This window comes from Atta colombica, unplaced genomic scaffold, assembly GCF_001594045.1.
Source record: "Atta colombica isolate Treedump-2 unplaced genomic scaffold, Acol1.0 scaffold56, whole genome shotgun sequence".
Lineage (NCBI taxonomy): Eukaryota > Metazoa > Arthropoda > Insecta > Hymenoptera > Formicidae > Atta > Atta colombica.
The window spans coordinates 588,138-611,347 of NW_017259546.1; the positions used below are offsets into that span (position 1 = coordinate 588,138).

The 23,210-nt window shown below is 33.1% G+C and overlaps 2 protein-coding genes across 4 annotated transcripts in view; both read left to right on the plus strand.

Annotated features, from left to right (window-relative positions):
• LOC108692024 (pyruvate kinase-like) overlaps window positions 1–23,210 on the plus strand; it is a 93,459-nt gene that overhangs the window by 41,733 nt on the left and 28,516 nt on the right. The window lies entirely within an intron of this gene.
• On the plus strand, window positions 16,482–17,235 carry LOC108692025. Its single transcript, XM_018200112.1, has 2 exons — window positions 16,482–16,627; window positions 16,745–17,235. Exons 1-2 carry the CDS (start codon window positions 16,581–16,583, stop codon window positions 17,115–17,117), a joined length of 420 nt encoding a protein of 139 aa, XP_018055601.1. The 5' UTR covers window positions 16,482–16,580; the 3' UTR covers window positions 17,118–17,235.

A 23,210-nucleotide genomic window follows, 5' to 3' on the forward strand; every position in this document is an offset into this window, starting at 1 on the left:
TTAAAAGATATTTTAGAAAAACAATAAAATCTGTTATTTCCGAGGGGATGTTTCACCCTTTAAACTTGGAGAGCACAAAAAAATATGGATCTAATGTTTTTTTGCTCTACACATATCCAAAGTTTATTAAAATTGGTGAGAGTCAGTTCTGTCCGATTCTTATTAGAATATTTCAGATTTCACATATCTCATTAAGAACGGAAAATTTATTTTTTTTTTTTTTAATGAAATGCAGCCATTGTTAAATTATTTCGCTTACTTCGTTTTCGAAAAATATCTAAGAAAAAACAATTGTTTCAAAATTAATATGAAGTATCGTACTAATTAATGTAGATTTAGTAGTGTTAGAATTTAAATGATTTATAAAATTAAAAATTGTGTTAAAGATTTTTAAAGAAATGCATCGTGAAGAAAGATTAAAGCTGCAAACTGAAAACGCAATGTTTATTTTACAAAAAAAAACAAGTGTACGCGCTTGTATATGTACTCTTGAAGAAGAAAATAACTTTCTATTCCAAACCTATTTCAAACTTGTTTCTCAAAACTATCAAAGTAACAATTTTTTTTCAAAAATAATGAAATTTTTAAATGGCACCAATTATAAACAGAAAATATATTTCGTTTTGAAACACTAATGTTATATAACTTACCTTTAAACAATAAAACTCAAGTGGTTTTACTTTTAATTTTTCTTAAAAAATAATAATCTCTTTTAATTTTTAATCTCTTTTAATTAGTAAAACAAAATTTTATTTTGTTGGTTATATTTTTATTTTTTAATTAATTAAAAATGAAACACAAATGCTAATACTTTTATACCTGTTTCAAACCGTCAAAGTAGTAGTAATTCAAGTAGTATATATATTTATATTTTCATTTAAGAAGTAATGATATCATATGTGTATAATCTTCTAATTCGATCTAAATAAGTATTGTCTATTCTAAAAAAATACATGAAAATAAGAGTATTTAATTAAAATAAAAAAATTTTAATGTAAACAGACTTGACGCCGCTAGCAAACATGGCTTAGTCTAGCGCAATAGCGGTGCCAAGTTTTTAAAAAAATTTTTTTATTTTAGTTAAATAATTTTATTTTTATATCAGTTAAATATTCTTATTTTTATATCAGTTAAATATTCTTATTTTTATATCATTATCATTATTTCTTAAATGAAAATACAAATATAGAAAATACAAAATACAAATTTTCAATCTAGAGCGAAAAAATGACTTATTTTTTCCCATTTTTACTCTAGATTGAAAATTTACTCTGGATGATCCAATTTTGATGTCAGATTCGTATTTAGCGACTCAAAATACATAAGAATAGCTGGATCTCCACTCCAGCACAGGATACCTTTTTTTGTGGGCGTATTTTTACATGAAAAATTTTTTTATTTAAATGAAATTTTTTTCATTTTACAGTTAATTCTTTAATTTTTTATGGTAACACTTAAATTGAGCAAGGTAACGCAATTTTGTGATAATGTTTTGTATAATATTTTTAGGAGGAAAATTAAATAACCACTACTTTAATTGGAAGAGAAAATGTCTTTAAATGAATTGTTATATAATAATTGAAGAGGAATTTAAACCATTTGGATTGGAATAGGAAGATCCTTCAATATATCATAAAATATACGTATATTTAGATTTCATTGTATAAACATTAAAGATAGTACCATTTGGATTAAGTAAATAATAAAGATTATAGCACATGGGTTTTATTTTTTATTTTGATAGTAGAATTTAATTTGGCGTCACAATTGTTGATATCAAATCTTTGTACAAATGATACAATACATATCAGTAGATTACTATTCATTATTTAGTTAATTTGATATCCGAATTTAACGCCAATTTTGTCGATATCAAATCTTTTATATGAATGATACATATTGCTAGAGTTAAGTAAATAACAAGAGATAGTTTGAGACAATTTGTGTTTTACTTTTTAATTTGATAGAAGAATTAAACTTGATTAGTTAAGATTGTAGCATCTAGATTTTAATTTTTCATTTGATACAATAATTTTTTTTGAAGAAAAATAATTTTTGATAGAGAATTAAAGTTACCATTACTGGGATTGGATTAAAAATATATTCAATATCTTCAATAAGAATATTCTTGAAGAAAAATTAAAACTATTATTAATTAGGTCGGATACTTAAGTTTTTATTCGAGAAACATGTTCTTTCTTGACGCCTTTTTTTTACCTTTTACAAAAAGATAAGTTTATATTAATACGTATTTTGTGTCGAACGTTTTTATAAACAATTTACGTTATAATTAACTTCAAGAAATAGATTTTCATGTTTGTACGAAATATAAAATAACATTAAAACAGTGTATTCGGTCAAACGTTTCTAATAAACTAATATGCTAATTCTACGTGTAAATCTTTATGTCAATTTGTGTACAACGCTTTAAAGTGCACTTTAAAATGTTAAACCATAAGAAAATGGAAAAAAAATAAAATCGATTTTTAATTTAATAAAAAAAGAAACATTAAAATATTTGACAAAACTGTTTTTATAGAAAGGTATGCTAAATATAGATGTAAATGTCTCGTTTGAATATACAAAGTGGGGCACCTAAAACAGAACACTGGAATATCTCGAAAATTAAATGGTAGAGAAAAATGTTTCAGAAAAATGTTTTGTATGAAGGGGAACAAATAATGATGAAATTATTTTTCAAAAAAATCGATTTTTCAAGGTCACATGGAGGTCACCTTTTTAAAATGAAATGGTATGATTTTTTTTTACATAATATGGTTTCTTTAATTATTCTGCATATAAAAGTATTAAAATAGTGATATTAAAACCAATAATTTACTATATAATATATCATATAATTACCATATAATTTACTAAATTAATTAATTAATGTAATTAATTTAGATATTTTATTGATACACATATTGATATAAAATATTAAATAATTCGTAAATTATGGCGATGAGTGTAAGTGTATGATGTTACTGGCGATGCATCGCCAGTTGCTTTTGCGTGTCGGGCTATAATAGCGGCATCTTTGGCCTCAAGTGTGTGTCAATGCTGTAGTTAGTTCACTCGCAGTGGTCGCAGAGTGGATAGATTCTGCTCTAGATGAAACTTAGTTAGGAATCTATTTACAATATATTGTAAAGAAAAATTTTAAATATTTAGTTCTGAAAATGTAAGGTATGAAAGAGAGATATCAGGATGTTATTTAGTTTTAAGAAAAATTATTTTAGGCTAAAGAGGACTAGTTTAGCGAGATTTCCTTAGTCTATGCAAATTCTGGAAATACTGGAAATTAACGATATGGAATAAAGTATTACTCGAATAGTCATGTTCTTCCAACGATCATTGACTTTATTCAGTTACTGATACACTGCGATCACGATTATCACAAATCAAATGAAGTGATTAATGTAATCGGAAAATCGATTACAAGATTTTACGAGTGAATTATAAAGACCCAAAGATGATGTTTCCTTAAGCTTTTATTTCGAGTAACGGCGAATCATGTCCTGGTTATCATGCTTTTTGCCATGTTGCGTGCTGGCATGAACGCCGCGTACATATCGGACAGCGTATTAGGATTAACAATTAACAATTGATCCTAGTTTCTTAGTGTACTAGCGAAGAAAAGATGCTGGAAGCAGGAACGAAGAATGATAAATTTTATTAACACAATATTTACTTACAATATTTACACTAGTATGTACAGAAATTGTGGTGGCCCTGAAAAAGGTCATCATTTGTAATGCGATATCTATTGCAGTACGCGTTCGTAATACGCGATTGGTGGCTTGCAGTTAATCTACTTAGCGGTGCCCGAGCATTGGTTGTTATTATCGTTGATTTCCGCTTGATTCGTTAGCGGTGACTGGAAGGTGATTCTCTTCCGCCAGGTCGGCAGTGTCGACGGCATGTGCGGCAAGAGTTCCCCTAGCTTCAGTTTTGGTGATGTTTTCCACTCGTTCTCCGATGTCTGCGTGCTGATGATTATCCTAGGCGACGTCACGAGCAGCGGCGAGATGACGATCGGAACAATGATATCGTTCGGCAACATGTATCTCCTGAGCCAGCAAGATTCCCAGATGCTGAGAAGAACTCGTGGCGGCCGCGTCAGCCTCTGGCGCTGCGGTAAAATTTCGATCGGAATAAGCCTCTTTCTCGGTGAATGATGATTGGCCGATGCCTGCTTCGCCGACCAATAGGCGTGAGCAGAGGCCGGGCTCATGCCTATTGGTCGGCGTCGCTCCTCTACTGGATCTTGCCGCTCTGCCATTGCTGTCTTTGCTAGGCTTGAGGAACCGCCACAAAAATTATTGATTTTTTTATAATCGTACTTTAGTATTAGGTGTACAACTTTGCTTCCGCCGTTTTTTTTCCGAAATTCCAGGCTTTATTCTAAAAAACTAGTTATACATTTATGATTCAAAGTATTGTCCATCGCTGGCTACTACTTTCTCCCATCTTTCGGGTAGCATACGAATCCCGCGTCGAAAAAATTGGTCATCTTTTGAGGCTATCCACGAATCGATCCAATTTTTTACTTCTTCATAAGACCGGAAGTGCTGGTCAGTCAGGCCGTGTGCCATTGATCGAAACAAGTGATAGTCAGAGGGAACAACGTCTGGAGAATACGGCGGGTGGGGTAGGACTTCTCATTTCAACGTTTTCAAGTATGTCTTGACCACTTTCGCAATATGGGGTCGAGCATTGTCATGCTGCAAAATCACTTTATCGTGTCTCTCGTTGTATTGCGGCCGTTTGTCTTTCAATGCTCGGCTCAAACGCATCAATTGCGTTCGATACCGATCGCCTGTGATTGTTTCAGTCGGTTTTAACAGTTCATAATACACTACGCCGAGTTGGTCCCACCAAATACAGAGCATGACCTTGGACGTCAAAATCACCGTTCTTGAAGCATTGAAACCACTCACGACACGTTCTTTCATTAATAGCGGCCTCACCATAAGTATTTGAGAGCATTCGATGAGCCTCAGCCGCAGATTTCTTCATATTGAAGCAAAAAATTAAAACCTCCCGCAAATGACGAGAATTTGGCTCGTAAACTGACATTTTCAATCGAGAATAACTTTATGATGCAGACACAAATCGACTAATGTTTCTATGGGGTTATGTTGACATACCCAAGTTTATTGTACGACGTCTATGATCTATTTATTTCGACCACTTACCGCTAAAGCCATCTATAGGAAAACGGCGGGAGCAAAGTTGTACACCTAATATTTTTATGAACAAAATGAGATGAATCAATTGGTGGAAAGAAAATAATTCACATAGTTGCTTATTTAAAAAATTATCCATTTTGCATGTATATTTTTTTAAAGCAATTACGTGTTTTTTCCACTAATTGATTTGTTTCATTATTCTGTTCATAAAAATATTAAGATATATTATAAAAAAATTAATAGTTTATGAGTTATTTAACATTTTATGTCAATATGTGCATCAATAAAGTATAAAATATCTCGTAAACTTGGTTTTTTTATATCATTCTCTTGATATTTTTATATGCAGAATAATTAAAGAAATTATATTGTGTAAAAAAAATATATCATTCCATTTAAAAAAGTGGAGGTGTATCACCTCTATGTGACCTTGAAAAATTAATTTTTTTTTTTTAAATGATTCATCATTATTTGTCTCTCTTCGACTCATACAATTTTCGTCTGAAATCTTTTTTCCTATCGTGTTTAATTTTCAAGATATTCCGATGTTTTGTCTAGGTATTTCACCTTGTATAAAACAAGCCCCCTAATTTAAATATGTATATTCGGAAAAACATTTCTAATAAACGAATAATTATATGTGTAAACGTTTACTTACAAGTAAACGTTTTTCTAAAAGTGAATATAAACGGATAAACATTTCATGTTTACGTATAAAAAAAATGTTTTCGTAAAAAAAATGTTTACGAAAAAATACATAGAAAAACTACATAGATTGAAACAAGATTGTCTTAGAAATTGTCTTAGAAATTCGTAGTTTTTTTATAAATATTCGTAGTGAAACGTAAAATGGCGTTTGTTTGAAGAACCAAGAAATCTTTCGCCCTCAAACACTCTATGTCTCACTACGAATACCGAAGTAGCACACAGCGCTTACAAAGCGTTAACAAAGCGCTAAAAAAGCGCATGTAATTTTTTAGCGCTTTGCAAGAGTTGTTATGCTGGGTATTTACGAAAAACCAAGAAGAATTTGTCTATGACAAATACAAATCTCACATCTTACTACAAATATTAAGAAAAAATTAAGAAAAATTTAAAATCTCAATTTTTCGTAAAAGTATTCTGCCAGAGTATCTTCGAGAAACGAAATAAAATTAGAACACTAATCTTAATCATCGTTCGGACCTAGGATATTAAATGCCGGAAGTACTTTCAATCTTAAAACTCGAAAAGTATTTAATGAAAAAATAATTTTATTACAGTTTTTTGGAAAGCTCTCGAGATAAGCTACAAGAATATGTAATGGAAAGTATAGGGAGTTACATTTAAAAAATTTAATATGACCTTTCAACACAAAACTCAACTAACTTCAATTAACCTTGACAATACAACTCAAGATTAAATTAATGATACTATCTTATATTTCCTTTGAAATCATATAACTTTTGTCTGAAACTTTTTCTCTAAAATGCTTTGTTTTCGAGATAAAAATTTGTAACGCTTTATTTTGAATATTATGGATTTTCAATAAATAAATCTTGAAATACAATCTGAATAATGACATTAAAATAATGTTTAATTTAAATTCATATAAATGGGTATTAAAATAAAAGATATTAGATGAAAAATAAAAAAATTATTAAATAAGTTTAAGAGGAGATTCGACTGTTAGTCGAAAACCAACTTAGATATAATTTTTTTATATGTAGATAAATACTGTATACAAATAATCCCACAATTTGAGCAATATTGATCGTATAATCTTCTTGTTATTCTGAAATTGATTATTTTAAGCATATCCTCTTATGGGAGGCGAAATAGAATTCCGAAATAGATAATTACCGATTTAATACATACTCAGTCAACTTAGGAAACTTTGAAAAATTAGGATTCAACATATGAAATATCAACAAATTGCATACAAAAAAGAAAAAATCGGACTTTACCATATGAATTTAAAACTTTATTATCATAAAAAAAATTTACCCTTCCCTCCCGAATCGCAGTAATAACAGACTTGGCAACGCTGCAGTGTACAGCTGATATGAAATCAACTTTATTTATATAACTTAGAATCCATAATTGGTCACTGCCAGGCACATCACGAAGTGTAACGAATTCTATATTTAGAATATATATTCTAAATATATATTCGAGCCGTTGACAATCTCATACATTTGTTAATATTCTCCCATACAACTCCAATTATTGTGGAATTTTAAAAAATGTTTCAATCTTTCACATCTCATATGCAACAATTCTGAAAGAATTCTGTAATCATGAAATATATTATAATATTCATATGAAATGTTTTAACAGAAATGTTTTTAAAATCTTTAATATCATATGCAATTAATTGAAAAATATATTTAAGTACAAGAAAAAAATCATGATGCTAAAATGGCTTCAAAATGTTTACTAAAAGTCATTTTTTAATAAATCACGATTCAGTTTAACGTTATTTTGATGTTATTGTGATTTATTCTATTTTAATTGCGAGAAACTTTGTGTATATAAATGGCTTGTTCTGCTTTAAATTGGGAAAAATTTTTGTATATGAATAATATGATATATGTGAAAACTGCAGATGTGCTTACGCATATAATATGATTAATTAATCAAAATAGATAAGTAAGTATACTATGCCGATTCTAAGCTATGAGGCTAGAGATAGGCGCAGAGAAGGGACGGAAAGGTGCGGGAAAGTCTCGCTATCGTAAATAGCAGTACTAATTATACGTGCCATCATGTGACGTCACGTATCATTGGGACCCTGCCGCGGGTCGCCGCCACTTCACCGCCGCCGCCGCCGGATCCCGCGCCTATTCCAAAATGCGTTACGGATCGCCGCCGCCGTCGTGCGCGCTATCTCATATTACCATCTTTCTCTTGATGCGTTGTCGTCTTCTCCTATCTCCCTTTTTTTTCACATTCATTTCATTTGACATGTCACGACATGTTCTGATGATGATATCATCAATGTAATTTTGATACGATTGCCAAGTACACATGATATAAATGTTGAAAATCGCGATGCATTGTAACGTAATTGCTAAGTAGTGCGATAATGATATAAAATAAAAAGATCAATTTTAATCTCTGAATTGCGCGCGTTTATTTTCATATTTGTTATTCATTCTTTTTTCTTACAACGGATACATGGCATAGGTCGGATGGGAAATAAAGAAAATAGGATAGCTAAGCCGATTCTAACTCACTATGTGTTATATGTATACGATATATATGTGTGTGTGTATGAGGGAATCAAGAAGGGGGAAGAATTTGTTCCTTTTCTCTTTCTCATCCGTTGCGTTCTCTCTTTTACTTATTGTCCTCTCTCTCTCCTATTGTAGGATGCAGTTGTCTCTCTTCCATCCATTGCAGAATAAAGAGAACATATCTAGGTTTTTCCAGCTAAGTCGCAGTCTTGATAGTTCACTTTGTGTTTTGCAATAAGGAATGCTCATACAAATCCCACGAATAGAAACTTATACTTAGATGTTGTCCACTTTCCAAGGTACACAGCATGGATAATTCATTGATTTCGTTCAACACGTGAGGCATTTGCCAATTTTTCATTGAATAATTCAAGCGTTGATTCAGTTGTTGGATCTTCCACAATGCAATTGTTGTTGTGCGCTCGTATCAAAATTAATTCGTGACGCGTTAATTACTACATGTTTATAATCTTCGTAAAAGTCCAACAACATGCTGAGCGACACGCAAAAATTAAAATATCCGTCAGATGTCATTAAACTTTTCGCATTATACTCAGAATAAGTCCAGCATTATGCATAATCATTGTATTATCACTTGAAAACGATGCGTAGCTCTTTAAAGTACTGGTTATTCCAACAGTTCTATTACAATCAATTTCAGCAACATTGAGTTCGTATCGAATTTCGTCAAATGAATGTCACGCAATTACTTCCAAATTGCTGTTTTTGTCTTTTTTCTTTGACAATCCACCTTCGATGTAGAGAACACTTTCGCAGGATAGCGTATATAAATTTTACTGTTGTATGGATATTCTTATCTCGTCTCTATGTCCACGTGATGTTGACGTACGGATTGTATGTGTGAAACTCGAACTTGACAATAGGATCGTCAAAGATCGGCTCACCTCTAATATTCAACCATCTTAGATGTTCCTAATAAAGCTCAATGATTGTAAAAATTTAACGTATGACACAGTAAGCTTCCTTCTATTGAATGATCGAATATTTTTGATCGTCCCTCTAGCAAAAATTATGTCTCTAGTCTGTTTCGCCTGTTTGTTCAGAACAAGCATTTCACGTTATCGTTGTCGTATCACTTTATCACTGTCGCCTCCGTACATACAATCTAATGGCGATTTCTTCTCCACGAAAATTGAGTAATCGTCCGTCTTTATCCACAACGCGAACCGTCGGATCTGTAACACTCCGTATGATCGGAAGGTAAATAGTCTGTGTCAGTATTTCTGATATCTTATATCCTGGTGACACGCTCGATGAAAATTCATGGATTATGCACGAACCTATTCGTTGTTATATGCACCCGTGGTCATGTTCAATACGAGCATTCAATACAAATGATATTTATTAGGTGTACAACTTTGCTCCCGCCGTTTTCCTATAGATGGCTTTAGCGGTAAGTGGTCGAAATAAATAGATCATAGACGTCGTACAATAAACTTGGGCATGTCAACATAACCCCATAGAAACATTAGTCGATTTGTGTCTGCATCATAAAGTTATTCTCGATTGAAAATGTCAGTTTACGAGCCAAATTCTCGTCATTTGCGGGAGGTTTTAATTTTTTGCTTCAATATGAAGAAATCTGCGGCTCATCGAATGCTCTCAAATACTTATGGTGAGGCCGCTATTAATAAAAGAACGTGTCGTGAGTGGTTTCAACGCTTTAAGAACGGTGATTTTTACGTCCAAGGTCATGCTCTGTATTTGGTGGGACCAGCTCGGCGTAGTGTATTATGAACTGTTAAAACCGACTGAAACAATTACAGGCGATTGGTATCGAACGCAATTGATGCGTTTGAGCCGAGCATTGAAAGACAAACGGTCGCAATACAACGAGAGACACGATAAAGTGATTTTGCAGCATGATGACAATGCTCGACCCCATGTTGCGAAAATGGTCAAGACATACTTGAAAACGTTGAAATGGGAAGTCCTACCCCACCCGCCGTATTCTCCAGACGTTGCTCCCTCTGACTATCACTTGTTTCGATCAATGGCACACGGTCTGGCTGACCAGCACTTCCGATCTTATGAAGAAGTAAAAAATTGGATCGATTCGTGGATAGCCTCAAAGGGTCAGTTTTTTCGACGCGGGATTCATACGCTACCCGAAAGATGGGAGAAAGTAGTGGCCAGCGATGGACAATACTTTGAATCATAAATGTATAATCAGCTTTTTAGAATAAAGCCTCGAATTTCGGAAAAAAACGGCGGAAGCAAGTTGTACGTTGATGATATTTATCGATTCGTGTCACTGTTGCGACTCCAGCACGCGATTCAATGAAAATCCCAACAGCGATCCAATATTGTGAAGTTTGATATTAAGCGCATTTGATTTCAGTCTTCATTGTATTGTTGAACATGTCAGTAGGTACTGTTCATCTTCTTTGCGAAGCATTTTCTCTCGCAACATCATTAGGATGAAATTATATGAATTGCATATCTTAGATACTTATTTATGTTACATTTCGTACTTTGGGAATGACAATTTCTTTGTCATCTTCGTCAAAATAAAACTTATTATTCAATTACATTAAATATCATATGGTAGGTTTCGAAGTTCGTCAGACCGAGCTCGTAATCGCCATCACTCAAATCTACGACCGGAAATCTAGCAGGCCGCGAAGATGTTACTCTTATCGATGAGCGTAAATGTTAGTGACATGTTTAAATGAATACTGAGTTGAAAGAGTCAATGTCAATTCTTAAATTGATCGTCAACCGTCTGTAAAAACTGTAGGCACAGTTATTCACAGTTACTTTGATCGTAACGTTGATAAGGCGCGTGATTATACTCAACATTATGTGCAAATATCGCACCAATTCCTTTGATGATCAAAGATTGTCGAAACTATCAAAGCATGATTTCTCCGCTTCGCGTACACCACCCAATAAGTATCTGATCCATCAGCATCCAAATTTACGCTCTCGTTTCAATACACTTCCCCTGTTGGTAAGATAGTATGCATAAAAATATGGAATATACATACGTTTTATCAGTTGTTGCAGTTGTACGTTGATAGGGTATGTTACATACTTCCGGCATTTTTGATAACTGTTTAACGTTTTTTTTAATCTTTTTTATTTTTTTCATTGTGACTCCTTGTCCAGCTTGTACGGAGCGAGGTAAATTCCACCTTCCATGACGCGGTTATGACGTTTCAGTTCTTTCAACTGTTGTTACGCGGCTTTATTATCGTGTATAGCTTTTGCGATATAATTCCTGCTGCGCCGCTGACCAATGAGTCAAAGACTCTTAACAGCGATAGAATAGGTAAGATACCATTGCGTTTTGCCACCGATATTCATTTTTTCATTAGCTTTTTTTTCGTTTTCAAGCCCACCAATTTTCATTTTGATTTTCTTAGCTGCCCAAATCGCAGCAGCTCTCTCTCCAAGAGTCGAATTTTTCGCGGTAATTCGTTTCCGCGCCTTCTCAGCGAATATTTTGTCAGTTATGTGTTCGTGAGATCTTTGCTCCACGAATAGGCTATGTCGTGTTCGCGACATGCCGCGTTCAACGGATTACGGTCTCGATCGCCTCTAGCCAATCGCTTTTCTAAATACGTACCTGGACCATAAAATTGATATCCGGAGATATTGCATTACAAAGTGATAAGGAGATTTCTAAACAAGCAATGACAGTGAATAATAAGAGAGTCAATCTATAACCAATTCAAATTTCAATATTGTTTTAGCGTATCTAATAAAGAAGCATATAAATAGTGCACAAGCAATCCGTGTCTGTTTTTCCTTCTTCTGCATGTATATATGAATTTCTGAATTTGTAAAATGTTTATTGAGAAATCTTATCAAGAATTTGGATATTCTCTAAATCAAATTCATGATTGAAACTAAGTCGGTGGTCTGTGATCACTGATTGTTTCTTGTTATTGCTATTAATGATTGCTCAAATATTATCGTGAATAATTTTCGACCTTTTTGATCAACATACTCATCGCAATCTTTACAAGGGATTTTATAAACAACATTTTTATTGGAGAATTTTGGAGAGTATCGTTCTGTACTTTAATGAATTTATTAAGCTTATTCAAACTGAAGAAAAATAATTTCACGTTAATATTTTTGATAATAGTAAAGAATTTCTCAGAAATCGATGGAACATAAGATAGAACGAACCATGGATGTTCTTCATTAATAGTATCATTAGTAACATTATCTCTTTTCGTCCGTAGTTTATGACATAACATCACACAAATTATCGTACGTTCGCACGTTCCCTCAGTCGAAGACGTTTATGAAATGCCCAATGAATCGTTTGAAACAATCTTTGCAAATGTTAGTTAAACAATCTTTGCAAACACGGCAAGTTCGTGAGGAGTTGCATAATTAATTGGCACTTGGACAAAAATACGTAAACATGCTTCTCGGTAATTCTCGGTAACAGAGAAAAAGCGATCGATCACATTTATGGCGTATACCTCAGAGAACGGCACAATGCTCAGTGACAAATATTTCGATGTAGACACGAATGACTTTGTGATCGTAGATGGAGTAAAGTACAAAGATACACCTGGTTTGTACGAATTAATTTTCAAAAGAATCCCTGATGGCACTATTTATACAGAGGATAATAAACTAGTATAAAAGTATACTGTTGGCAACGAATACTCATAGACGCAACTATAATGCGGATAATCTAATATTGGGTAACAAAGGATACAAATATAAGAATATAATAGCACCCTTGGTATCAGGTAAGATACAAGTACGGGTATAAATGGTAATAAAATCGATTATAGTAATAATAATGGTAATAATATTACCCTAAATGGTAATAAAATCGATATTATTATTTGATTATGTTCATTGGGATGATCCTAACGAGCTACTGGATCGTCCGATTGCTCGAGGATTCGCGTCAGGCAAGTCATAACGCCCACGATAACGAAATATTGTCTATTATCGAGGAGCTTCATGAAATTGGCTTTATTATAAATTGAAACGGGATAGACAATCATTTTAGTTGACGAAATGATGAACAATGTTTGCGCAAGATAAGTAATGTTTGATATTTTACACATTATACAGCAATAATCACAACATAATATGTCTACAACGTAACATGTCTGAAAAAAAAAAATCTCGAAAAGCGACTGGTGGAAGAGCTGCACGCTCTGGCGAGAAAAAATTTTCCACGCAGACGTGTCATAGTTTACGGATACGATGTGACATACAGACTTGTGGCAGGTCTGTATGCCACATCGTATCCTGATACGCCTTTACACACGATTCAAAGGTTACTACTACATTATCACCGTTATCGATATATTGAGTAAGCACGCATAGGCTGTACCAATGAAAATCAAGAGTGAAAAAAAAGATGGCTACAATGATCGCAAAGATAATTTGAGACGACGGAAGAAAAATTTGCAAACCGATATAGGAAAAGAATTTTACAACGCAAACGTGCAAAAATTCTTGAAAAAACACAACATAAATCATTATTCAACGTATTCCATAATGAAGGCATCTGTCGTTGAACGGTTCAATCATTCATTGAAAAACGATATGGAAACAATTTACGCACAATGAAAATTATAAATGGATCGACTTGCTTTTATGTCTCGTGTTTGAGTACAAATACGCGATAGCATCGAACTATTGGTATGCGGCTCATCGATGTAACTCCCATGATTGCTGACACTCTTAAGTACGATGTACAGTAGCGTAAAGGCTATCGCACTCGCATAATTCAAAGTGATTCGTTACGTGTGAGCAAATTCAAGACCATCTTTGAGAAAGGTCAAATTAGATCACGATTTAGAATCATCAAAGTATAAAAACTAATTCCATGACATCTACTGGATATCTACTGGAAGATTACCATGGGAAATCTGTTGCTAGAGAATTCTACGAATATGAGTTGCATTGCATCGCTAATCCCAATGTATATCTTGTTGAAAAGATGTTGCGTTGGGAAGAAAAAAGGGAGACAAGATTTATGTGAAATGATTAAAATTTGATAATTCACACTCTTGGGTATACAAGGATAATATGTTGTAACGATAAAATTTATTATAAATTTATTACAAACTGTATAATTTTTTTTTCGTTATGAAAATATTAAATATGAACATTATCATGATTCTGAATAACATTTTGCACGCTCAAGCACTATCTCTCTCGCATCTTCGAGGAATTGGCGAGGTTCGACGTGCTCAGAGTATTACAGCACCGGTCAATATACGATTTTTAAACGCCGTATCAATCTCGCGCCATCGAAGTCCCACGCTATCCGGCACCCATTGCACGAAACGACGCATCGTGTCTTTTAAATTTTCGAATCGCGCGATACGAGCGAATCAACAATTATTCAACTCCAATCGCGGACGTTTAGCGCGACTTTCCTCCAGCGATTCGAAATTATCGCAACGTTGTTCCCACGCAAGAAACTTTTCTCGCGTATTCAATTGAGCGGCTTGCGCTATGAGATCACGCTCCGTTTGAGCCATATTGTCACTTTGAACTGCAACTCGATTGTTGCTCGACTGCTGACAAAATGAGTTCTTAGAGAAGAAAATCTTTTCGTTTTATATAATATGGAAAGATGCATCATTTGCTGCATGTTTTAACATGTTTGAACATGTTTCAACAAATTTTAATGTGTTTCTGAAGGCGTGATTTTTTATCGCAGTCGTAAAGATAGACCAAAAAAAATATTTTTATTTTTAATAAAAGAGAATGGAAACAGAGACTTTATTGTCGATCTTTAAAGATAAAAAAAAAGATCTGATATCGTCAAAGTGCATTCTTGCGATATGTGTCATTGTGTAGTTTAACAAACTCACAATTTCTATATATAAGTAAAATTTCACATTGAATATACTGCCCCGAAATTCATTTTTGAAAAGAGAGTAGGAGCAGACAGACTTTATTGTCATTAGCGCCGATCCCTTAGATAAAAAAGATTCGATACGAGAGTAAGTCAATAAGTTCTTAGAAAATCTGTCAGAAAACACTCGCAGTGTCATGTCACATTACTTTTTGACAAGTAGCATCTTTCAGCTGATTACTGTCAAATTTTGAGAATTCATCGCGTGATTTCATTTCTGTAGACGATTAAAGCGAATAACTTTTGTATTTTTTGCAAAATGGAAAAAAACGAGTTTCGTGCAATAATCAAACATCTACATATGAAAGGTTTAACGCCGAAAGAAATCAAAGCTAAATTGAATATGTTCATACTGCACATTGTGCACATTTGCACCAGCGTTTGCGATCGTATACAATTGGATGAATGAATTTAAACGTGATTGTACATCCGCATGCGATGCATCTCGTTCGGTCCAATTGAGACTGCTACGCCAGAAATCATTGACAAAGTCCACGATATTGTTTTTGACTGATCGACGAGTTAAAATGTGCGAGCTGCTGTTGAGGTCACAGGCATATCACATGGTACAGTGATTTCAATTTTGCACCAACAATTGGGTATGAAAAAGCTATCCGGCAAGATGGGTGACGCGTTTGCTCATTATGAATCATAAGCACGGGTTCACACGTGCCCGGCATCGATGGCCAAATTCAACGTATTCCGCTACGAATTGCTTTCCCATCCAGCATATTCGTCAGATTTATAGTCGCCCCTTGCGAATATTCCCTATTTCCAAACTTGAAGAAATGATTCGGAGGAAAGAGATTCACCACCCAGAGAGCAGCTCATCGCCGAAACAGAGGCACACTTATTTGAAGGGTTGAACAAATCATATTATTCAGGCTTGAAAAAGTTAGAGAATCATTGGATCAATGCTAAATCGAGCTAAAAGGAGACTAAGTAGAGAAATAAAATGAAATGAATCGTAAAGAAATGAATCGATCAAAAAAAATGTGTTTTACTATGTTTTTCTAAAAACTTATTGACTTGCCCTCGTATCATTAGAGTGCATTCTTATGATGTGTCAATTTGATATCCTTCGACGCAATTGTTCTTCAAAGTATAATGTATATAAAAAAAAAAAATCCCCTCCATTTTAGAGTATGTAAAAAAAAATGCAGAAGGGAACACTGTTTAAAAAAAAAGCTTCGTGCGGCAACATTACCGCATCAGTCGTTCAGAAAGCTTCAACAGAGTTCAGACAGCTATTGCTAATTATAAGTTTTCTGAGAAAATAAAATATCTCAAGCCATGAATTATTACGTTCCAATTCAACAGAATGAAGCGTGTAAGAGATAGTAAGTTTTACTTTTATAATTTAATTTATAATTTAATTTTATAAAATATTTGCTTATACGTATTATATGTTATGTATTTTTGTAAGATCTATTTAGATGTTTTCTTTTTTTCTACAGCGCATTTTCTCGAACATCGTCTAGTACATCTTCGAACACGCCCCGCTACATCCTTCCTAACTTGATGAGGAAATATGCATTGATATCAACAGCGTACAAGTTCCTGGACGTTGAGATCGTTATGGGATTTATATCTCATCTGCAAATTACGATTGGCGATAATCAAGGCAATCGCATGTTCATACTTTATGCTACGAAGGCATTTATCGAGAGGCGTACAGATATCGAGCGATTAATGCAGTCAACAGTCCCATTATCATCGATTCAAGATCTAAATGCAGAATTTATTAAAATATATGATACGAATAATGTAAAGTTAACATTAAATGGCATATATTTGTACATGAAACCAACAACTGCTTTTCTTATTTGAACTTGAACAATGTATTGAGCATGTATTCTATGAACTGAGTCAATATACGCACTTAGTAAGAAATTTGAATATTTTGTGTCATTTTTAAGACAAAATTGTATTACTAATAAAAGCGATGCTGCAAACATTTTTTACAAAATTTATGATAAAAATTTTATTGTAGAATGTGAACTAATAGTCTATGATTTAGATTATATTGAACATACTTCATTACATGATAAATAAATGTATGTTAAAAAATAAAATTTTTTCTTCTAAAATTATTTTATCCCTAGTATCTTCGCCATTTCTTCTTCACATCTTCGTAGTAGTATTAAATTAGTCAATAAGAAAGCGCGCTTGGCCATTTGTATTATATTGACAAAAAAAAATTATAATTAGTAGTGTTACTAGGTTATATTATTAAAAATTCATAAAAATATTATCATAATTAGTTTCTAAGTCGAATCATTAAAAATCGTAAATATTTACTTAATTAAATCATGTACAAGAAGAAAAGACAACGTGGGAAAGAGAATTGCATCCTACAATGGGTAGGAGAGAAAGAACAAGGTTAAACATAGATTAAAGAGAGAACGCAATGAATGAGAGAGAGAAGGAACAAACCCTTCTACTATGGACCCTGGCGCACTTCCTCCTCCCTGACACACACACGCGCGCATGCGCACACACACACACACACACACACACACACACACACACACACACACACACGCACGCACGCACATATTACATCGTTTTTTTTTCATACATATTAAAAATTAAAGCCAATAATTCACAATCGATGAGCTGATGTCCATTGAAGATGTTGCTATCGCGTATAATGTTTTCGAACGCGATATTGGAGAATTGCGTATACTTGACATTAATCGTATCGACGAGTCGGACTATTATCATTTGAACGTTACATCCATCAAATATACGGCGTAGTGTCATTTCGGTCATCGTCATGCATACAAACGAAGAATCGAAACGTATGAGCGTAGCATCGTTCAGCATGCAAACTTTGACGGTTAGTGGTTCAACGCTTATAAAATTGTCCTTGTATTTGTTTCGAAGCATCTTGTAAATATTCCATCGTTGCTCGTAGAGGGTTCCACGAGCCCCTTTTCGAGAGACAGCGACAGTTCGTGTCCGCGATGATCTCCCCATAAGAGCGATCTCCATGTAATTGGGCGGAGCAACGTTGATTCCAATTTCCAAATACTTGTAGCTCGTAGCCGTCAGGTTGTAACATCTGCTTTGTAAACGCGCGATGCTCCATGCTGTGTACGTACGTAATGTAAAAAAAAATGTTTCTTTTTTATGTATAGAACGTCGAAACTTACATATTACTGCAGTTCTTCGTTTCATACGATGTACTGCTCTTTGATGAAATACATTTTCAACCGTTCGTACAAGTGAGTATCGCAAGCTGATTGTATCCGCATAAATTATTACGTATATGGTAAAACTTTTAGAATTGAAGAGGGGTTAATCTCCCCTCTTTTTAAGAATTGCAAACATGCTCCTATACGTTTTATTGTGTTTTTTCTACGTATTTTTTTTGTTCGCGAGTTTATCAATGTTGTATCACAGCTTTCTACGTTTTCTTTGTTCTCGAGTTTATCGAATTTATACTTTATGACTTATATTTCGGTGGCATTGATAACATTGATGATGAGTACATTGACAACTTTGATATTTTTTCCCCCTGGGCATTCCCAATATCTTGCTTTTTCCTTCGATGGCGGTGGCCTTGACGGACACGGTATTCCTTTTGCTCGATTTTCGACGTATATATTCTTTTATTCAGTTCGTGTCTTAACGCTTGCAACTGAAGCTTACGATTGAATGAAAAAAAGCCTTATACTCTACCTATTATATCTATATATATGTATTATCAGATCAACTATGTCAACGCGTTTAACAGAAGTGTCGATGTTTCGGATACATATATACATACATACATACGTACATACACATATATATATATATATGTGTGTGTACATACGTCATACGTACTTACATACACACATATGTTTATACATACGTTCATATATACATATGTACATACGTATATGTATTACAAAGGAAGGGAAAAAGAAAAACATAAATACGTTAACGTATTTTTATTTAAAATTCTTTTGCAATCATCAGTTATAAATTTTAAATACATTTTGTAACGTGCAGTTCTTAACATGTCCGCACTGCATAATATTAATAACATCCAGATTAGTTAAAGATTCTATCTATGTTTGTAAACTGCATCCAAGGTCTCGATGTACATGCATTCTCGCTCATCATCTAAAAGTTCCACAGCTACATTTCTCGTGTCTCTTGACGTATTTTGTAAGTATTTTGAATACCTACATTTTTCATACCGAACTTTTTTTATATAAACAATAAGCTGTGTGAAGTTAGTCCCTCTACTATTAAAAATGACCATTATTATTCGTTTGGTAGTCATTTGGTAATGTTTGGTAGTCTCGTTTATCTTCGACTATTACATGCATTTACAATTTTTTGCAACAATTTTTTGCAGTTAAACTATTATAAAACGACTTTGAAAAGTGGATATCTTTTTTTCATATAAAAAATAGAATAATTCCGTTAATATGCATCATATTAAATAGCCGTGTGATACATTCGACAGCTGACAGTTTTCTACGAGATTAAAAAAAAAATTATCTTCCATTCTGGATGAATCGAAGAGTAAGATATAACGAAAAATATCAAAAAAAGAAGAACGCGCGTTTAATCCATTCTCAAAAATTGGTAGTCGAATTTATAACCGGAAATATTAAAAAAGGATATATACGCGCGTGATGTTAGCCTCTCCATTTGTAAAACTCTTTTCCAACTGTATACATAATAATAACTGTAAACATTCATAATAAGCATTCACTATAAACATTCGTTTGGTAGCCGCTTACTGACGATTGATAGTCCATTTCCAATTTCTGATGGTAGTCAAAATTACAATCAAAAATAAAAAAAAAATGACATACGCATGAACATAGTTCTCTTGTTTCTAAAACTCAGCTTTGAGACTGCATATATGGTACAATAATAAATGTAAGCATTCGTTTGGCAATCGCTTACTGACAATCATCGGGAAATGGACTACCAAATATCAGTAAGCGACTACCAAACGAATGCTTACAGTATTTATTATGTGCAGTTTATAAAGTCGAGTTTTAGAAATGGAGGGGAGCTATCTTGATGCGCATTCTTCTTTTTTTACATTTTTTACATTTTTTTACATTTAACTTTGATCAAACGTCCTGAATGGACTGCCAAACATCACCAAATGATCATTAAACGAATGGTAATGATAATTTAAATTTTTAATAGTGGGAGGGAGGAGGGGGCAACTTCGCACAGCTCAATCAATATCTTTCGTTTCATATAAGCAGACAATGTGTTTTTTTGCACCTATTCGATATTTTTCGCATATTTTTTTTTACAAATCTCGAGTCTCAAACATACGCATTTCTTTTTTGATGACTTTTCGAAGATTTTCATGAAGAGAAATGCTGATTTATAATTTTTTTCCAGTAAAATTCTATCTCTAGTGAATTATTCTTGCTACTCGAGTTTATGAAGGAAGTATATAACTCGCATGAAAAATCATAAATAATTAAATATCTTGTCAACTGTTGCGTTTTATCATGATTTCTACTATTAATTTCTGGATTAATGAGAGCGGTACACTATTACTACAATTTATTAAAACTTATATGTTATTTAGAATGCTCCTTATTGATGTCGAAAGTCGCTTAGCGAGATTGCCGAGAAAGCATTTTCAGTCGCTTGAAACAATGTGTAATTACCTATAGGATTTGCGCAGCTTACATAAGTATACGTAGGACATTCACAGGAATGCAAATAGAATAATAGAGGTTCCCATAGGAATGTGGACAGATGCCTCATGAGAACTAAAAGGTCTATAGGATACCAGTTTGACATATAGCAACATGTAGGCGTAAGACAAAGGAGAGGGGACTGGAAATGCTTAGGCTATCATAGGACGACGTAGACACATCTCCTATGTCCTAACTCTTAACTGTAAACCTACATGTTTCTATACATCAACGTGTAGTATCCTATAGATCTTTAGTTCCTATGAGGCATCTCTTCCGCATTCCTATAAGTATTTATATCAATTTGAGAAAATAATTCGTAACTTCCAAAAATTGGAAACCACGATAATTAATAAACGAAGTATGTTCCACATCGGGTGAAAAAAAATCCTAATTGCCATAAGGAAAATATATACTTATGACTTTTTTGAATCACCAAGCACATCTTGTTTATGTGATTTTCAATTTTTGGAGTTATGAAAAAATTATCTTAGATTATCTGCATGTGAAATTACATCAATTGGCATTATAGTGTTTTTGTACACATTCTAATATTTATATTATAGGGACTATAGGGTGTCTCAGAATATTTGTGACTATTTTGGGACTATACAAAGTATCTTAAAATATTTGGAACTATTTTTATGTGCAGATAGAGCAGATAAACTGAACCGAAAGGTCCTCTATCATTTTCGCAATTATTATCCAATGAGCAGACTGTCTAAAATCGCGCGCGACGCATGACACAACTTTAAGATATATTTAAGAGTTCTTTGAAAAACATCATGAAAAAATATAGAGATATATATCATAGAGAACTTTAAAAAATATCTTAAAGTTGTTTTATGCGTTAATTTTATTTGGCAATGTTTAGAAACTATTTTGAAAATTGTAAAATGTAAATATTTAGAAACTATTTTGAAAATTGTACTGTAAAATGATACAGGACTTTTCGACTCAGTTTAGTCTAATTTATCTGCACATGAAAATAGTCCTAAATATGAGACATCCTGTTTATCATTTAGGTCCGATTGCATCAACGTGCACATCATTCTTTTTTCCATGCAATCCTATAGGAGCCTTTTTTAAGGATTGATGTCATAAATTCCTATATAAAACTTTGTAGAAAAATTTTATGCTATTCTATATATGCTGCGTAAATACTTATTATAAAAAATTTAGAGGATAGGCACAACAGAGAAGCTATCAGCGTCAGAGCTATGTGGCTTAGTGGCAGAACGGAAGTTTACCAACTCGGAAGAGAGACCAGGCCTGAGTTCGAGACGAGGAGTGCCCTGATATTTTTCTTTGTTGTCATTAATTGTTTATACTATACAAGCTCCTACAGAAGAGATTCGCACAATGAAAAAAATAGGGAACAGAGAATAAGAATTTCCTATCAGAAATCATGTATTGTGGAATACACAGTTTCTGATAGGTTGAAATTCTTATTCTTTGTTTCCTGTTCCCTATTCCTTTCATTATTCACTGCCCCTTATAGTAGTCCTCTATAAAAACCCATGGGAATTTATAGCAAGATAGGAGCCTCCTCCCATAAGGATTTGTCGAATTTATTATGAGTACCTATGGTTAAGCACATAGGAACACATAGGAAATTCCCCATAGGAAAATTCCCCATAGGATTTTGCAGCAGGGTTAAGTTTATTTCAATAAGTTTTGTAATCTGTAAACACAAAACTCTCAATAAATTTTAATTATTTTAGAAATGATAACTTAAATATATGTTTAATTGATACTTAAGCAATATTTAAATTTATTATATCAACATAAGTTTAAATATTATTTAAGTATCAATCAAATATACAGGATCATTTTAATTAATATACGCGAATATCTCGAAAAGGAGAAATTTTTTCAAAAAATGTTTCAGACAAAAATTTTTTTGGTTTCAAGAAGGAAAAAAATGGTGACTTTCACCTGATAAGAAATTCTTAAGGTCAAGTCCAAAATGTTACATAAAACTTTTTTAATGGAACCTTCTATTTTTTATTGCGAATTATTGTAGTTTATTTCAAGAGAACATTATAATACAGCTTTCAAAACATTATAATAAAGTATTTTTTTATTAGGTATATTTCGAATTATGAAGTTCGAAAGTTACAGTTGTCGGCATTTGCATTACACAAAGTGTCTGGCCGACGGCTAAAACCTCTTGAATGTTGTTCAGGATCTCATATTCAGGACATATATAGGACTTCATATATAACATTTGTTAAGATCAAGGTCA

What these genes read in the sequence shown, in the direction of transcription:
- LOC108692025 (XM_018200112.1), top strand. Translation starts at nt 16,581, where the DNA reads ATGAATTATTACGTTCCAATTCAACAGAATGAAGCGTGTAAGAGATA. An exon ending in AATGAAGCGTGTAAGAGATA is followed by an intron (nt 16,628 to 16,744) that starts GTAAGTTTTACT and finishes TTTTTTCTACAG; the next exon opens with CGCATTTTCTCGAACATCGT.